At 46.9% G+C, this 18,171-nt stretch overlaps 1 protein-coding gene across 1 annotated transcript in view; it reads right to left on the bottom strand.

Annotated features, from left to right (window-relative positions):
* DPY19L3 (dpy-19 like 3 (C. elegans)) overlaps positions 1 to 18,171 on the bottom strand; it is a 37,607-nt gene that overhangs the window by 8,385 nt on the left and 11,051 nt on the right. The window contains exons 5-15 of the mRNA XM_018553082.1: positions 16,054 to 16,175; positions 12,558 to 12,703; positions 11,490 to 11,613; positions 9,981 to 10,115; positions 9,435 to 9,566; positions 8,479 to 8,580; positions 8,101 to 8,171; positions 5,047 to 5,205; positions 4,135 to 4,257; positions 3,935 to 4,046; positions 61 to 117 (exon numbers count right to left, since the gene is read on the bottom strand). Of these exons, the coding sequence (XP_018408584.1) occupies positions 61 to 117; positions 3,935 to 4,046; positions 4,135 to 4,257; positions 5,047 to 5,205; positions 8,101 to 8,171; positions 8,479 to 8,580; positions 9,435 to 9,566; positions 9,981 to 10,115; positions 11,490 to 11,613; positions 12,558 to 12,703; positions 16,054 to 16,175 (1,283 nt within the window). The remainder of the gene's footprint in view (positions 1 to 60; positions 118 to 3,934; positions 4,047 to 4,134; positions 4,258 to 5,046; positions 5,206 to 8,100; positions 8,172 to 8,478; positions 8,581 to 9,434; positions 9,567 to 9,980; positions 10,116 to 11,489; positions 11,614 to 12,557; positions 12,704 to 16,053; positions 16,176 to 18,171) is intronic.

The following is an 18,171-nucleotide window of genomic DNA, read 5'->3' as shown; positions in this document are numbered from 1 at the left end:
CCCCCCCCCCCCCCATTCTCTTTTCTGTTACTATGCAAATAATAATACAAAAATCCTCACCTTGAAGACCACAGAAACGATCAGAATCAATGACACCAAATATCGGATCCCGGTAGCCTGCAACATAATACACAGCACATCATACACAGCAAGTATAGGAGCCAGAAGAGTTTTGTCTTCCTCCAAGACCTTCATGAGAGAGACACACCGGGCTGCCATTGCTGACCCCTTTCTGAAGATGTCAGGGGTCTGGCTGGTACACTGACCCATTAATATTTAGGACACTGCCTTGGAATTAATATGCATATCTGTAAAGCCAAATGTCCTGATCTGCATACTTATTCCAGGTAAGTGATACACAGGATTGAAGCGAGAGGGAGAACGGGACAGCCAGAAAACTAGTGGAGCGGTGACTACATCACAACACACACAGGGACCATGGGGAACAATAGTAGCCCCCCTCCAGCAGGAAGGACAGTGTCAGCACCAATTCAGAGATGATTGGAGGATCTGCAGCCGAGTGACACACAAATAAGATACATTGTTGTTCATAGTTAAAAATACATTCAAGTACCTTAAAGTGACAGTAAACCCTCAGATTTTTTAACATAAACCAATACTTTAATGTGCGCCTTACTGTAATCCATGGTTGTTTCCCTTCTCTTTGCTGCTCTTCCTTTTAAATCCTCATGTCTTCTCATGCTTGGGGAGAACTTCCCTTTGCAGCTGAGTGCCTCTTCCTGTAGTGCTGGCTCAGGTTGTGAACCTACACACAGACACCATGTATCCATTCCAGAGACAAGGCAGTCTGCTGCAAAACAGAAGTTCTCCCCCAGCATGAGAAGACATGAAGATTTAAAAGGAAGAGCAGCAAAGAGAAGGGAAACAACCATGGATTACAGTAAGGCGCACATTACAGTATTGGTTTATGTTAAAAAATCTGAGGGTTTAATGTCACTTTAAGGTTTAACTCCTGAGTTTAGTGTCACTTTAACTAGATCAATGGTAACTATTCTATTTTCTGCAAAATCCCCTGAAAGTAGCTCCATACTGCCACCTAGTGAGCAGATCTCATATTGCCTCATTATTAGCTCTCCGCTGAATGTTCAGCCAAAACTTTAGTTTTAGAGAAGAGCGGGGAAGGATTGTAACCCGGGCTGCTGGTTTATTATTTTCTGCTTGTGTATCATTGGGGAAATTTCCCTTTGCTTCCTGTCCCAGAGATGCAGTAGAAAGTTAGTTGTTTATTTGGAAGTGCTCAATATTATTTATGATTTCACTTTACTAGATATCTAGTGTTCATGGTTATATCACTAGGGATGCACAGATACCGGTTTTTCGGTATCGAGTACCGATATTTTTTTTTCCGAATACCGATACCAGAAAGTCCCATAAAGGAAGCCGGGCAGCGTGTAATGACTCGCCACCCGACTTCCCGCAAAGCCGTCTCCCTGCTCCCTCGTCACCAGGTGACGAGGAAGCGTGGAGCCAGTTCTCTGGCCAATCAGGAAGCCGGAGGGCGGGTAATGACTCTGCGGTCGACTTCCTGATTGGCCAGCTTTCCGACCAATCATGAAGCCGGGCGGCAAGTCATTACGCGGCACCCAGCTTCATGATTGGCCGGGAAGCCATCACAAAGTGACGAGGAAGCATAGAGCCAGCTTTCTGGCCAACAGGAAGCTGGGGGGGGGGGGCAAGTAATGACTTGCTGCCCCGCTTCTTGATTGGCCAGCTTTCCGACAAAATCAGGAAACTGGGTGTCGAGTCATTACATGCCGTCTGGCTTCCTGATTGCCCAGGAAGCAGTCTCCATGCCAAACCAAGTGACGAGGGAGCATGGAGCCGGCTTTCCGGCCAATCAGGAAGCTGGGCAGCGAGCCACCCGGCTTGCTGATATCGGAAGTATCGGGCTAGGCATCGGGAGTACTCGCCCAAATACTCCTGATGCCTAGCCCAATACTTGCCCGAGTACCCGCCCAAATACTCTGTATCGGCACCGATACTAGTATCAGTATTGGTGCATCCCTAAATATCACGGTATTATTTATTTGATAGCATGACACATATTATTGGTCATTCAGAAAGTTAGGGGGGAATCTCCCAAAGTTAGGGGAATTCCATTCTTATACAGTTGTCCCAAAGCACAACACTATCTTAGTTTGAGTAGAAGAATGTATCTTACCTTGCCATGTGCCTCATATTGTCCCGCTGATGGTCCAGCTGCGGCCACTGATACTGGGTAGCAGTGCAGCTTATACCTCAGCTTTTTTCCTGGGCTTTGCCATAATCAAACATTGCCGATGTCTCCCTGCATTCATTAACGTACAGCTTTGCAGAGGGGACAGCGCTATGAGGCATTGTATGTGGACATGTGGACATGTCGTCTCTTCTTGCAGCGATTTTAAAAGGGTGGCTACGCAGGAAGAAATTCATAAGGCATACTGCAGCGTAGCCCCCGATCTGAAGGAAATCAAGGCAGGCGGTTCTTTTGCATGATGGGAAGGTATTTAGGGGGACTTAATGCACATATTCTAAGGGGTTATTCACAAAAGGGTGAAGAGTTTGGAGAAGGCAGGAGAAGTGAACAATCTAGGACAACATCGCTGATTTGGAAACATTCTCCAATTCAGCTCACTTTCCGGAGCAGCGATGTTGTCCTAGATTGCTCACTTCTCCGGCCTTCTACAAACTCCTCACCCTTTTGTGAATAACCCTGTAAAAGATCGGGATATATATATTCCGCAGCATATATATGATTTTTTATTTTTGACAATAGTTACATTTTAACAGCTGAGAGATCAGGTTTCCTGTATAAAGCTATAGAGTTTGATTTTCGGTGGTCCTGAGCCTGAGCGGATGCATCCAGGACACGCAGGCAGAATTTGGCTGAGGAAGATCAAGTCCTGAATACAGTGTATGGATGGAGGAGTGTTCAAACCAATATGTGGAAAAGGTACTTCTGAGCAGGGGTGTCCCTACATTTGCACATCAGTGCACGTTACCAGGATGGGGTGGTTGTGCACGATACCTGTCCGGAGTGCTGCCCAGCTCACTGACGTCACTGGTTGCAGGAGCTGGGTGGGATGGCGGCCGGAGCATCACAGACTGCTTAGAGCTCTTAGCAACCTGGGACGGTGTGGCTGGAAAGGGGGCAGCAGGCACACCTACAATACCCCCACCATGTGACCCAATGAGATGCCACTTGAGACAACCGCCTCATTGTAGGAAGGGCCCTGTTCCCAAGTGACGTGGCATGGTGAATGATGAACACTAAGAACTCTCTTAAAGTGAACCTAGCAATAGATATATTATTTCATGTAACATGCATGTACAATACCTAATGTGTAAGTGTAACACTTCCTGGCATGTATTCCCTCTCCCATAGATCACAGAACTCCCCCTGACAATGCGTTCATTTGCTTTTCTCTCTAGGATGGAGCCGTCTTTGTTTAGGCATCACCGAGGGTCACCATCTACTTCCTAGACTGAATGCCGGCTCAGAGATGACACAACTATCTAAATCTTGGTGGCTGTGCAGTTTTTAGCTGGGTTCATAAATGTCTGACACAGAATAGCCCCTGCCACAGCCTCTCACCTTGTGACTTGCTACAATATACAGTCTGATCACTGGGGTAGAGGAGGCTGAGGACATGTAGCGTGCTGCTTGCAGCAGACTGATAGTATCATCTCAGCCTAGGCAAAGTTACAGGACTGGAGCTCATGGACGCCTTTCAATAATAAAAGGTGGAGCTTTTTCCCCTAACGATACTGCTACTGAATATTGTGACATCAAGAATATATTCATGTAGATCTGTAAGATTATTGAAAGGTCCACTTTAAATAACTAAGGGCTTGATCCACTGCAACAAGGAGCAGTAACATAGCCAACGCTGGAATCTAGGAGAGCGTTATCCCTGAAAGTCATGAAACTAACCCTCTGGGGAGTGTAGAGACGGATCACTCGCAACACAACTCCCCAAACGTCTTTGCTGGCGATTCCAAAGGCAGCCAGGACACACATGTGGGAGGTCCAGAGATATTTCATTCTGCAATAAGAAGAGTTTGTCTCATCATCCATAAGCTCGTAACCCTACAACGCAATGCAGCCATTACAGGTCTGTGAACCAGACTTACCGCATTGTGCTGACAGCCAGGCAACCAAACATCACGTTATGTACTAAGTTATAGGCAACGTCTGCTCGGACGAGGCAAGTCCTGTTTTCACTCCAATCCTTCTGTTTGGTGCCTGAAGAGGTGCTGGAAAGTGGCAGACATCTAGAGTTACAGTCCATCTTACACAATGCTACAGCAATGAATAAATGTACTCCTTAAAGTGATATTAAATTTACCCCCCCCTCCTCCCCTCTCTGATCCTCCAGCACTGTCTGGAAGAATGGACTGGGGAGGGGGCGGGCACAGCTAGCTCTAGATAGGCAGAGTCAGCTGTCACTCACACAGCAGAGTGGATCTCAACAGTATTGTCGGAATGCATCCCGGCTGCGATGGTCTCAGTATTTTTCAAATGCTGATGAATTCACTTACAACGGAGGCGGCTCCTTGATGTTTAAAAATTGTAGTTTCCTGCAGAATCAGCTGGTTCCCTGAGCACTGATATTCGGTTTTAGGGTGGCTCCATAGGAACCTGCAAGAGGAAGGAGCCACCCTTGCACCTTCCCCTGGCAGGTTCCTAAGGAGCTACCCATGTGTGTGCTAGTACAAACACACAGACCCAGCAAGGCAATCTACTGCCCCTCTCCCCGCTCCTTCCTTCTAGCTAGTAGACCAACAACTGGTAGAGACTGCTCTGTCCCTTGTGATCTTATACTCAACAGGAAGTTTCGAGAAGCTGAGCTGGGAGAGTTGGAGCCAGCTGTTTGCAAACTTGATGATTGTAAATGCTTGGAAGCTCGCAGTGTGCAGTGAAATCAGAGTAAGCCATTTCAGTCCAGGAGAGGAGCCGCTACAACTGTGCAAGACTGAAGGGGAGCCCGAAGTTCAGCTTTAAACATAGGATATAAATAACATTTCTGATACACAGTAACTCACCTCAGTTTGTGGAAAGCGGCGACGGACGCTGCAATGATCAGAATGGAAAGAACAAATACAAAAGGGTAGAGAAGAAATGAGTCGGCGAGTCTCTGGAATGTGTCAGATGGCAGCATCTGGAAGGGCTCCTCACACAGATACAGATTGGCATCGAAATCTCTGCAAAGGAAAAATCATTCATAATCTTATGTTACAGAGATTGCATCATACTAAGGAAAGGCTACAGATCCGTATGGAGACCTCTACAGCGTTCAGCCATGAAAGCGTATGTCTGGGCAAAATAAAATAGAAATACAATTTATTATTAGTATATAGCGCCGACAATTGACGCAGTCCCTGCCCTCGAGGAACTTACAATCTAAGGTCTCCGTCTCACATGCATACATGCACGGCCAATTTAGACAGGAGCCAATTAACCATCCAGCATGTCTTTGGAGTGTGAGAGGAAACCGAAGTACCCGGAGGAAACCCACGCAGGACACTATCTGCAAACGTCTTGCAGGGATTTCAACCGGGGACCCCCAGAACTGCAAGGCAGAAGTGCTAACCATTACCCACTGTATCTGAACACCTCCCCACAGGGCTGTAGCTACCATGGGGCGAGTGAAGCACTCACCTCAGGCACAGTTGAGAGGGGGTGCAGCCAGGGCCGGCCTGGCTGCGCCCCCTCGCACCTGTTGCCATGGACGAGCACAGGGCGCCATTGGCGACAGGGGCGCCAGGCGGCCAACGGGCAAGGAAAAGAGGAGCTTCTCCTCGGATCCCTGCTGCTCTTCCCCACCTGTATGGGCAGAGAACTCTGTGTCCTCAATCTCTTTTTCTAGTTCAAAAGGGAAATGTCAGGGGTCTATTTAGACCCCTGATATTTCCCCTGAAGCCCCCAAAACCACACACACATTACTAGACATGTGCAAAGACTAAACATTTGTTTTCGGGCGAAATGAACAGAAACTAAAACATTTTCTATAGTTTCGTCAAATGAAACTAATTTTTATTCCATTTTGGATTTGGCCTCCAGTGCATTCTGCGCATCTGCCCCGCCATCCTGGAGGCGGGCGCACGACGTCACATACCGCACACGTCTGTTGAGGGGCACAATTTTCTGTTCTTGCCTCGGGTGCAAAAGGAGCTAGCTACGGTTCTGCCTCCCCATCTCCATAAAATAACAGGGAGGTCGTCTTCTGTAGTCCAGCAGGGAAGAACTGAGCAGGGCTGACAACATTAGTCCTTGTTCACACCTAGGCGTTTTGTAGCTCGAAGGGCTAAGCACTACAACACTCCACCAAACGAATCCCATTGTTTTCAATGGCCCCCCTGTTCACATCTGAGTGGCCTGTCGCCTGCAGCAAAATGCCTATCACTGGAAAACGTACATGTGCCACTTTTCTGTAGATTTCTGCACATTTGGCACCATAGACTTTAATGAAAACGTGCGAAACAAGCAGTTTTGTGCATTTTTGGAGTCTTTTGTTGCACATTTGTTACGCAAGAGCCAGTCTGCCTCTTTGCGAAAGAAACTCTGAGGAACAAAATGGAGGACAGCGCAAGATGAAAGATGTGCGACAAAACTCTTAGAAACCCGGTGTGTGACCAGCCGCACTCCTGACCGATATACCCCTTGGTGTTGGCTCCTGAAGGGATGGCGGATGGCGCCGCCTGGATAAGTACAGAAACAAACTGTCACTAGCACACCGAAGAAATACAGTATGTGCAAGATTCGTCTTAAGGCCCCATTCACACTAAGCGATTTATCGCGCGATATCGCGGGTATTTACCGCGCAATATCGCTCTCCAATGCATGGCAATGGGGCTCTGTCCGTCGCTGTCGCGGGTCGTGCGTCGCTACGGCAGGACCCTTTTTGGAGCGGATTTTGCCGCGATTCTAGTTTGCTCAATGCAACCATTTGCGCAATATCGAATCGCTCAGTGTGAATGGGGCCTTAATGACGAATAGGCATCATGGCGGGGCCACCTAGGGTCCCTTCATCAGGCTTAATATGTTGATGAAGGGAACCTAGGTGTCCCTGAAACGTTGCTATACTTGTGATACAATGCCTTCTTGTCAATAAAAAAGTTTGGAAAAATCGCATGACAAACGCGTGTTTAGGGTTGCCACCTGTCCAGGATTCACCCAGACAGTTCGGGTTTTGAATGCTGTGTTCGGGTTTCAAGGCAGCAGAAACCCGGACACAAGATGTCAGGCAGACAGGGGCAACCAAAATTAGGATAGGGGCTACTTGCCCCCCACTGAAAATAGTCTCAACTATGATATTTACATATGAATGGGCGGCACTTTTTACATTTGAACAAGCCACGACTCATTCTCCCACAAAAATCACCGTGCGTTGCTGGAGTGTTCGGGTTTCGCTTGAAGAAAAGGTGGCAACCCTACGCGTGTTGACGCATGTAAAATGTTCAAAAACACTTAAAAACAACAGCTGAAAAAAGGCCTGAAACACTGACATGTAGGTGTGAATGGAGCCTTACTTGAGATGTAAGTGCAGCAGAGGCACTATCAGCCCATACAGGAAGTTAGCTAACTGGAATTCTGGATGGGAAAGAAAGGACTAAATAATGCTTGATATCCACCAGCCAGGAAATGAGGCGGGCTCTCTCTGATCTGCTGCAGCTTCTAATGCACATTGTGAGACAGCTGACAGCGTGCAGTGAAATCAGAGGAAGCCATTTCAGTCCAGGAGAGGAGCGAGGCACTTGGAGGCAGTATTAGCGGAGCGTCACTGTCACATTCTGTCTGTGCGAGACTGAAGGGGAGTCCGGAGATCAGCTTTAAAGGTCTTTTGCAACCAGACTGCTATTGCTAAAAGTCATCAAAGCTTATCATTGAAAAATATGACTACAGTGTAGGATGAAGCAGATGAACTGTCATGGCTGCCACCATGATCTTTCCCACATTCCACGCTACTGTAAATATGTAGGTCTCTGTGTCACAGAGCGCCATAGATGATCGCCTCCAAGGCCGGAAAGTGACCAGGCCCCCGGATAGATGTGAGCCACAGCAAGCAAATGCTATAGACTGACCAACAAAATTATTACCTGGTTTTAAAGCCCAGTTTTGCTTGTATGAACTTGAATATATGTTCATCCGACTGCAGATTCAGGACTTTCTGTCAGGGAGAAACAGAAACACATGACTAGAAAATGATGAACATGAAAGTTTAACTCTCGACTGGTCACTCATTTCTCCTCATACTTCCTGTCCCTTTAAACATAGTAAATGTGATATATATATATATATAGATATATATCTATATATATCTATATATATAGATATTATTGGCAGGATCTGCAATATATGACACTGTTGTTCTTGGGGTTTACATACGCTTTCATTGAGATTGGTTTGTTATAACATTTGACTCTTTGATTGAATAGTCTTAATACATTTGTATCCATATATTAATATCTGCTCACCTTCACACACTTATTTATGACTGTAGCGAGGGACAGAACTATCACTACATGGATGGCGATGTTCCCGAGTCTTCTCAGCAGTCCGCCGCTCTTAAGGTTTTTCTGAAAGACAACACAAATACATGTAATGTCACCTGAAATATAGAAGAGACAGATATAGAAGGACGGTAGTATCAGAAGTATAGGGAACAGACTAAAAAGATAACCAACTATGATGTAGATCTCTTTCAGAATGTTTTTAACGCTTTAGATGGAGTGGATGATGGTTCATTGCTTTCTGCGTCTCCATCAAGATCTCCCCTCACTTCCTGAACCAGTGACACAATGAACAGAGCATGGAAGCCTCCCCAAAGTGTAGAGAAATCCCACCTGACAGTTACCAATGGGTGATCACATACATCCCTATCCTGATAGCAATCTCGGACCAGCAGCTGAGATGGGACTTTCATCTGATGCGTGACAGGCGAGATGTTTTTTAATATCATGTAAGTGCATTACTTTTACCCTTATTAAATAGTCACTTTATACTGCACTTAGATCGGTGCGCCGGTTTTCTAGGTTTAGTCTTACCAGTCATTTAGCTGGCATGGTATCTACAGCCACAGCAATATAGCCCGTTCCCTGCTGTCACGCTGCAGAAAAGGATCATTGCTCTCTGCGTGGAAGCAGCAGTCTCTCTTCAGAGGTCTGGCTAAAGCAAGAGGCTCTCTGCTGAGCACAGCTCTGTGCTGATTGCTGAGCTCTAGCTGTAACTCAGCAAAGGGAGCGTCGGACAGCTGTAGAGGGGCCACTGCTTCCATGCAGAGAGCAAGGGTCCTTCTCGGTAGTGTAACAACAAGGAACAGGCTTTGGCTGATCTCCACTGCAAGACCCGTGAGCGCCTCTATATCTACTTTGCATTTCATTTGAATTCTGTTGCCCAATCAAAGCCATCAGACAAAGATATGGCTGCACACCTGTAATCTCTGGGCGATAATGGCAGCCAGGATGAAGCTGAGCAGCAGCGAACCCAGAATCATGGTATTGACGAACTGGAGGATACACACCAGGAGAAGACTGGACGCCTGAACCATGTACAGGCTTCTCACCTACAGCATTGGAAAACATAATTAGTATAGCACAGTATAGATTATGGGTTATTGTAGTCATTAAAATAATGATCCTTTCTTATAAAGCACCAATATATTACTAGGATATTATGGCTTAAATGGCTATCCGTTAGCCCTCGTTCACACCAGAACGTTTTGTAGCGTGTTCTACGCTCGAAGAACGCTCTACAAAACGCTCAAAAATATAAATTGCATTGGAGTCAATGGACTCGTTCCCACCTTGCCGTATTTCCGCCCGTCCCGAACGCGCTACAAAACGGCCCACGCCTGAAAAAGTACAGGTACTGCTCACTTTGGGGCAGCCCCTTACTATAGGACTCAGTGAACCTTCATAAGTGATTGAGCTCTATGTGCAGCTACGTGTAGGGGACAGATTGCTTCATGCAGACTTACCTTACGGGTCGGAACCAAGTCCAGGCAGTCCAGGACAAACAGCACCAAACCTTGCAGGAGTAACACAAACTGGTTGAACTGCCAGGTGAGGCTGAAGAGGAATGTGGAAATGAACACTAAAAGGAGGGACAGTCTCTGGAGAGGAACATGAAATTAAAAAAAAAAAAAAAGATTTACAAAAAATGAAAAAAGGAAATTCCACAAAAAAAGAAAAAGCAAAAAACAAAAACAGAACTCAACAAACATTCATATCACACATAAAAAGTGTCCCTTTATGTACTTTATTTTTGGCATTTTTTTTAAAGCTGAACTCCAGGCAGATATAAAAAGACACAAACAATGTAGCTCTGTATTCATTACCACATCATTTATTGTATCTTTTATTAAAAGAGAACTACAGGGTAAGTGTTTTTCCCCCATGGTTCTCCTAAGGGTCACGGGAGGACATATACTAGCATTGTCCCATGACCCAAAGCTCAGTATATAGCGAGCTACAGCTCACTGTATACTGAGACTGCCACAGCCGGGACGGATGCTGACAATGCTGTCAAGACCCACCCAGCTGCGTGAGTGACAGCGGGCTCTGCTTATCTAGAGGCAGAGCCAGCTGTACCCGCCCCCACCCCCGTCCGTTCCGCCAGTCAGCGCTGGAGGATCGGAGCGGGGAATCCCTGCGGGGAGCCGTGACTGACAGTCACCGCTCTCTGCAGTGAGATGATCGAGAAGTAAGCGAGCGTCGGTATGTGTTCGCCTACTTCCCGATCTATTGAGCCGACGTGTGACAGTTTCATTGACACACATCGGCTCGAACTATGAGGATGAGTGATTTTCATAGTTCTCCTTTAAGTACCTGAATTTGACTTGGTATCAGTCTCTTGCAATCCCTATATAGCAGAGCTCAGACTGAGAGAGAGAGAAGCAGCACAAACAGCCAGTCAGTTGTTCTGCAATGCAATGAGCATGCCGATAGGAAAAGAGAGCAGAGTGAGAGAGGGGAGCTCATCGGTCTGCTGCTTTTCCTTTCACCTTTTCAATTGCAGGCTGGGGGAGAGACAAGACCTGTCAATGTTACAAACATCAGGTCTCCTGCCCTTTTACTTTCCAGTCGCAAGATGGGAACGAGTCCTATATGTTAAAGTGAAACTGCCAGACAGGTTTTTTTTATGCGGCAAAGCTGTTAAAATCTCAGGACAGTATGGCCAAAAATACAAATCCTTTGGTAGGTAAAACAGATCCCATATATTAGCAATAGGCAATCTCTATCCCTCCAGCTGTGGTGCAACTACAATTCCCATTAGGCATTGCAAGACTCTGACAGCCGCAGACATGACTCCTAGAATCAAATGCATGACGGGATTTGTAGTTTCGTAACAGCTGGAGTGCTGGGGCTTGCTCTCCCCTGCCATATTATGTATTTTATCTGAGCATTTAGTTGGCTGCCTGGAATTTAGCTTTAAATTAAGACCAGAATGTCCCACCTCCCACAACCCTCGTCTCTCCGACGCTCACCTCCTTCACTCTGCTTAGGTCCGGCCTAACAAAATGGGAAATGGCGGCTATCTGAACAGCAAAAAACGGCAGAGCCCAGTTTTCTCTCAGAGGAATGGTGAATTCCACCCGCGTGGTGTCAATTCTGTAAAAGAAAGAAAAAAATAGTCAGCGGTGCCCCAGGCAATGACTGCAATGTATACCTTTTGTAGAACTTTCTTTTTTGCCCAATAGAGATGTCTCCACCACCAAACAACATGGAGAAGGTTCCTTGAGGGCTAGTTCCCACCAGTCCGTGTGTTCTGGCTCGATTCTGGCCAAGACGCACTGGATCGCATCCCGGGCGGCAGGGGGCGTGGCTGTGCATTGAAGTCAATGGCACCGCATTCACGCCCTCCGGCCACAGTGCGATCGCTTGGCACATCAATGCCTGCGTTGCGGTCCGGTCAGAAAAAATGCTACATGCACTATTTTTTCTAACCGCACCAGACCAGAACACAGGCATTGATGTGCGGGCGATTACACCGTGGCCAGGTGTGGCTGCGGTGCCATTGACTTTAATGCACCGCCACGCCCCCTGCCGCCCCAGAACAAAGTGAGCCGGACGGGATTCGATCCAGTGCATTCCGGACAAAATTGGGCCAGAAAGCACTGGGGCTGGTGTCAACAAGTCCCGAAAGAGAAGTAAAGCTAAATCTTTTAACTTTACTTCTCTTTTGTACACAGGAGTACATTTACTTAGATACTCCTGGGCCCCAAAGTCCACATATAGGGTCTATTGCTACCTGCTGACAGCACAGGATCCACCTGACTGATTGACAGCTGGCTCCGCCTCTCTAGAGCTAGCTGGTAAAAAAAGAAGGTAGAAACAGATATGTCCTATGACAGCCAATGAAACCTTCGAAAGGCCGCTCTGCGCTTCCTATACAAGAGGCCAGCAGTGTTTCAAAGTTGCGCCAGAACAGCACGCAGAGCAGCTGCTGGCGGGAGCCAAGCAAATGGCCTGTTACTGCGATATGCATAAAAATGACACCATTAGCTGCCTGTCATTGATGACTTGTAGATGCTGATTCTGAATTGAACTTTTACCTGTTAACAATGTACCATAGAGCCGCTAATGATCCAGAAAGCCAAGTCCCACTGAGCAGCCAGCTGTTAATGTACAGAGCCGCTACATGCAGCGTCTGCAGTCCGAAAAGTGTATAGATGTAGAAATAGACGGGATCCATGAGGCTCTGTGAGGATGACAATTTATACAATGAAAAGACAGCAATAAAGACAACATAAACCCTGTGAAATGATGACTGCAGTGATAGTTAAATCTTGTTAATGAATTGTGATTGAAGGCAGCTCGACACCAACAAGAACTTCTTTCAAAATCCTTGCACTTCAATGCCATCTTTAAACCCAACTCCAGGTTCAGATCCCCCCCACTCCAGGGGTCTTTGGTCTGGTCCGCTGAGAACACAGGTCCTCTTCTTCCTCCAGCGTTGGTCAGATCCTAAACTCCGCAGAGAGCTGCGCTACATAATGACGTGGTGTCGCTCTCTGCAGCATTCTCCTGGGAGTCCATCGCTGAAAACTGAGCCTTGATGCTGTCATTTTCCCCGCTGCTCCTAAACCGTCACAAATTACCAGGGCTTACAGGTGCTCAGGCCTGAATGGTCAATCACAAGGCTTGAACGCCGTCAACTGAGGTTGGTGCCATCAAACCACAGCAAAAACACAGATTTGCATTGAAGTCAATGGAGGCTGTTGACACCTTTGCGGTTTGTCACGTGGATCAGTGGCGGAGCTAAGGTAGTGTCGGATGAACGGATGATCCGACACTCCCGGCGGAGAGACCAGGGGCCCGCCGCGCGCTGGATAACGATCCGGCGGCCGGCAACTTGCTGGGCCCCCCCAGAGCCTGAGGCCCCGGGCGCCCGCACCGCCTGCACCGGCGGTAGTTCCGCCACTGGCGTGGATGAAAATCGCCTGCCGCCCAAAAAGGTGCAGGAGCTATTTTCGGGTGGTTGTCGCGCGGTTTGGGTGTCATCGACATCTCTATGCGTTGAAAACTGTGCGGTTTTCAAAGCACAGTCATGCAAACGAAAACAAGCGACAACCGTGCCAGGCTAGGTCTGGAAAACTAAATAGTCCGTTTTGACGGACCCGATTGTGGCGAATCAGGGGTAATCTGATGTAAACAGACACAAGTCTGTTCACATTCGACTTCCCATAGGCCATCACAGACACAGATGTCCCCGTGGTGACATCCATTCTGAACGGCTCGGATCAGCAGGAAATCCATGCACTGCTCCCCTGCTGATCGCAACTGAAGGCGCCCGTATGAAAGGAGCCTAATAGAAACACTCATAGAAAAAAAACAAAAAACGGAGTATTATAGTATGCGATGATACCTTTCTTATTGGACTAACAAAATATATAAAAGACAAGCTTTCGAGAGTTAACCTCTCTTCTTCAGGTCAGAAGCAATACTAAATCAGCATGACAACGTTTACCACTTAAAGCAAGAGAAAGTTGTTCGGGGTGAGTGGGGTGTCATAAATGTTGGACCTGGGAGTAAAGAATGTATCCTGATAACTAGAACACAGAACAAATAAACATAGGATGACCAATGAATCCTAAACAGATCAGGGATATACAACATACATTTATATTATTATGTTCTGTATATTCATAATTCATATTCATGTTGATTACTATTGCTTCTGACCTGAAGATGAGAGGTTAACTCTCGAAAGCTTGTCTTTTATATATTTTGTTAGTCCAATAAGAAAGGTATCATCGCACACTGCAATACTCTGTTTTGTTTTAGTTTTTCTGGTTTAAGGACTTACCTTAAATTATGTCTCTTGATCCGATCATCTTCTTTCCTGCAGTTTTGCAGGAGCCCCTCCAGCGCTGGTGGCGGTCTCTGATCCAGCATTGACTGCTGTGTCTTCTTTGTCCCACAGTGTCTGTGCGCATGCACGCTGCCGGGCTGCCTGCATTGACTCTCTCCCCTTCTCCTGGCCGAAGATCTCCACTGCGCATGCGCCCGCCCCATGATCCTTCACAACCGCTCGAGAATCTTCAGATCTTCAGACGGGAGCGAGCGGCGGAGACAGAGGCAAGTAAATACCTATTTGGTAACTTTTTTGCTTGCTAGCAGTAGATATATGCAAAAAAACGAGTGTTTAATTCTACTTTAAAGCAGACCTTTCAGCACTAAATTAATTTATTCCAATATTTTTCCTCCCCCTTGTACAATCACCAATTCTTTACAGAATTCCCCCCTTAGTTAACACCTTTTTTTTTTCCTTCCTCGCTTAGGTGAGGCTGATGTACTGATGGGCCACCTCACCTACATCAGAAGACTGTAGTTTACCGGAAGTGGAAACACTGCGATATTTCAAGCCTGCATAGATGACAGCTATATGTTATCTAGGCAGGTGTAAGATTCAAGACATTTATATAGCGAGGGAGGCAGTGAAGAGTACCTGGCAGAGAGCGGGGAGATGGGAAGAGGCAGCCAGCTCACTGACGCAATCCAAGATGGACATGCAGGAGGAGAACAGCGTGAGGAGGACTTCCAATGGAACTCCTTTGACTAGTAAGGCCCCGTTCATACCAAGGCAATTCGGCCGCACGGATCCGCCGAAATGAACGATCCAATACATTGCTATGGGGGACCATTCATGCCCCCACACAGCTCAGTGCGATCCAAACCGCCGATCAGCGTGGTTTTGGGCATCTTTAATTGCGTTTCAGCACTGAAAAGCAATTCAAAACTCCTAAAACCGAAATCCGTGGTCCCATGCCTGCTGAATGCGGCCAAGTCTCTCATACCGAGATGCTGGGGATCTGCCAATGTTCCCTCCATGCAGGACTGGTTTCGGAAAGTGGACAACATCAAACTGATGGAGGAATTGTTGTACACCTCCAAGGACTTGTACTCTACCTTCTATAAGAAATGGGCGTGCTGGTTGGCCTTTCAGGACTCTGCTACTTACCGTTCTCACTTGCTTGACATAGAGGTATGATCTGAGATGGTCAACAAGGATATGAGACTCGCCCTGGTGAAAGTTGATATGTGCCTACTCCTGAGAGGATAACACGTTTGGGGGTCCTAGGTTTATCCGTATTGTTTATTTGTATTGTACTTATATGTTTATTAGGTGGCTACACAGCCATTCGCACAGGATAGCACCCAGCCCGAACATACAATGTGAGATTGCGCGCGACCGGATAACGCTTAAGCCTTGAACCTTCATATTTATACTGTGTCTGTCCGACACGCGGGGCATTGACTCACTAAAATACTGTTACATATTGATTGCACTGATAATCTACCCCCTGTCATTGTATTGTGTTTTTTGTATATTACCTGAAAAATCCAATAAACCGAAATAATTAAAAAAACTCCTAAAACCTCCCTTTTGAGATCAGTGCGGAAACCCTGGCGTGAACGGGATCTTAGGAAGTGTTATGTTTAATGTCACACATGGACATATTGGAGCGGTGGGTGTCAGTTTTTGGTAGGTCCTCTTTAAAACAAATTCATACATACAGTGTATTCCTAAATACAAAAAAGTCTCACCCAGAGATTAAAGGTTCTGTAGATAACGGCCAGGAGAACCTCCTGGTACACGTTCATCCTCTCCAGAATATTAATGGTCCTCATGGATTCCGTTTTGTTGTCGTAAATTAAATCGGAGACTCCTACAAGAGACACAGACAGGGGAGGGTGATGGAGAGAACAGAAAAGCGTCTTTGTTGTCCAATCACATTCCAGCATAAGTAGTACAAAGTGACTGGCTGCTATGGCCAATACAGACAGTGTTACAATAGAAGCTGTTTATGTTACACAGGGTTTTAGCAAATTAAATGCCAGTCAGTTGATGTTTCCATCGGCTTTACAGTGACACTCTCAGAGTTGGTCTAGCTCACAAAACGGCTCCCTCCATGATATTGGAGTGACCGATGAAAAGCAGATTTATACCACTATACACTAAACTCAGGAGTTAAAGGAGAACTATGGGGTTAGGGCTTTTCCTCATAGTTCTCCTTAGGTTAACGGGAGGACACAAACTAGCGTCCTCCCGTCACCCTAAGCTCAGTATACAGCGAGCTACAGCTCACTATATACTGAGACGCCGCAGCTGAAGCGGATCCCGACAATTATGTCTGTATCCGCCCAGCTGCGTGAGTGACAGCTGGCTCTGCCTATCTAGAGGCAGAGCCAGCTGTACCCTCCCCCGTCCGTTCCACCAGTCAGCGCTGGAGGATCGGAGCGGGGAGGGGGGAATCCAGCCCCTCCCATCACAGCAGGGAGCCGTGACAGGATCGAGAAGTGAGCGAACGCCGGTATGTGTTCGCTCACCTCCCAATCTACTGAGCCGACCTGTGACAGTCTCATTGGCACAGGTCGGCTAGAACTATGAGGTGAGTGAAAATCACTCACCTCATAGTTCTCCTTTAAATCTTAAAAATAAATTAAAATACCTTTAAGTGCCCCCCTTCCCGAATGCTGCTTTAAGGACTTACCTTAAATTATGCCCCTTGATCTGATCATCTTTTTCAGGAGTCCCTCCAGCGCTGGTGGCGGTCTCTCATACAGAGCCGACTCCTGCGTCTTCTGTGTCGCACGGTGTCTGTGTGGGTGCCGGCTGCAAGCATTGACTTACCCTGTGTCTCACCTCTTCTCCTGGCTGAAGATCTCTACTGCGCATGCGTCCGTCCAATGGTCCTTCACGGCCGCTCGCTTGCTAGCAGTAGATATATGCAAAAAACCCAGAGGGTTCAAGTATACTTTTTTTTTTCTGATTTATGTATACTTTAACTATTAACAATAATGTATCTTATTTGTGGATCACTCAGCAGTAGATCCTCCAATCATCTCTGAATTGGTGCTGACACTGTCCTTCCTTCTGGAGGGGGGCTACTTTTGTTCCCCATGGTCCCTGTGTGTGTTGTAAAGTAGTCACTGCTCCAAGCTCACTCCCGTAATAGACTACAATCTCATGTTTAGTTTACTCATTTGTATTGAGATTGTTGTCCATCCCGGGAGTGAGCTTGGAGTGGTGGCTACTTCACACCACGGCATCCCACGCTTTGCATTGCACTTGGTGATGTAACGCTGTGATGCAGCTGCTCGGCCATGGAAACCCATTCCATGAAGCTCTCTACGCACTGTTGTTGTGCCAATCTGAAGGCCACGCAAATTTTGGAGGTCTGTAGATATTGACTCTGCAGACAGTTGGCGACTTCTGCGCACTGTGCGCTGACCCCACTCTGTCCTTTTACGTGGCCTACCACTTCGTGGCTGAGTTGCTGTTGTTCCCAGTTGCTTCCACTTTGTTATAATACCGCTAACAGCTGACCGTGGAATATTTAGTAGCCAGGAAATGTCACGGATGGACTTATTGCACAGGTGGCAACCTATCACGGTACCACGCTTGTAGTCACTGAGCTCCTGAGAGCGACCCGTTCTCTCACCAATGTCTGTAGAAGCGTCTGCATGCCGAGGTGCGTGATTTTATACACCTGTGGTCATGGAGGTGATTGGGACACCTGAATCCAATGATTTGGAGGGGTGTCCCAATACTTTTGGCAATATAGTGTACTTGAATGGATTTTTAAGATTGAACTCCTGAGTTTAGTGCCACTTTAAGATCTCTGTGCTGAAATTACAGGTTAGGAAGACTTGTATTTTCCG

The sequence above is a fragment of the Nanorana parkeri genome, unplaced genomic scaffold (assembly GCF_000935625.1).
Source record: "Nanorana parkeri isolate BGI_ZX_2015 unplaced genomic scaffold, ASM93562v1 scaffold6, whole genome shotgun sequence".
In the NCBI taxonomy this organism is placed as follows: Eukaryota; Metazoa; Chordata; class Amphibia; order Anura; family Dicroglossidae; genus Nanorana; species Nanorana parkeri.
This window is presented reverse-complemented; position numbering and strand designations above follow the sequence as displayed.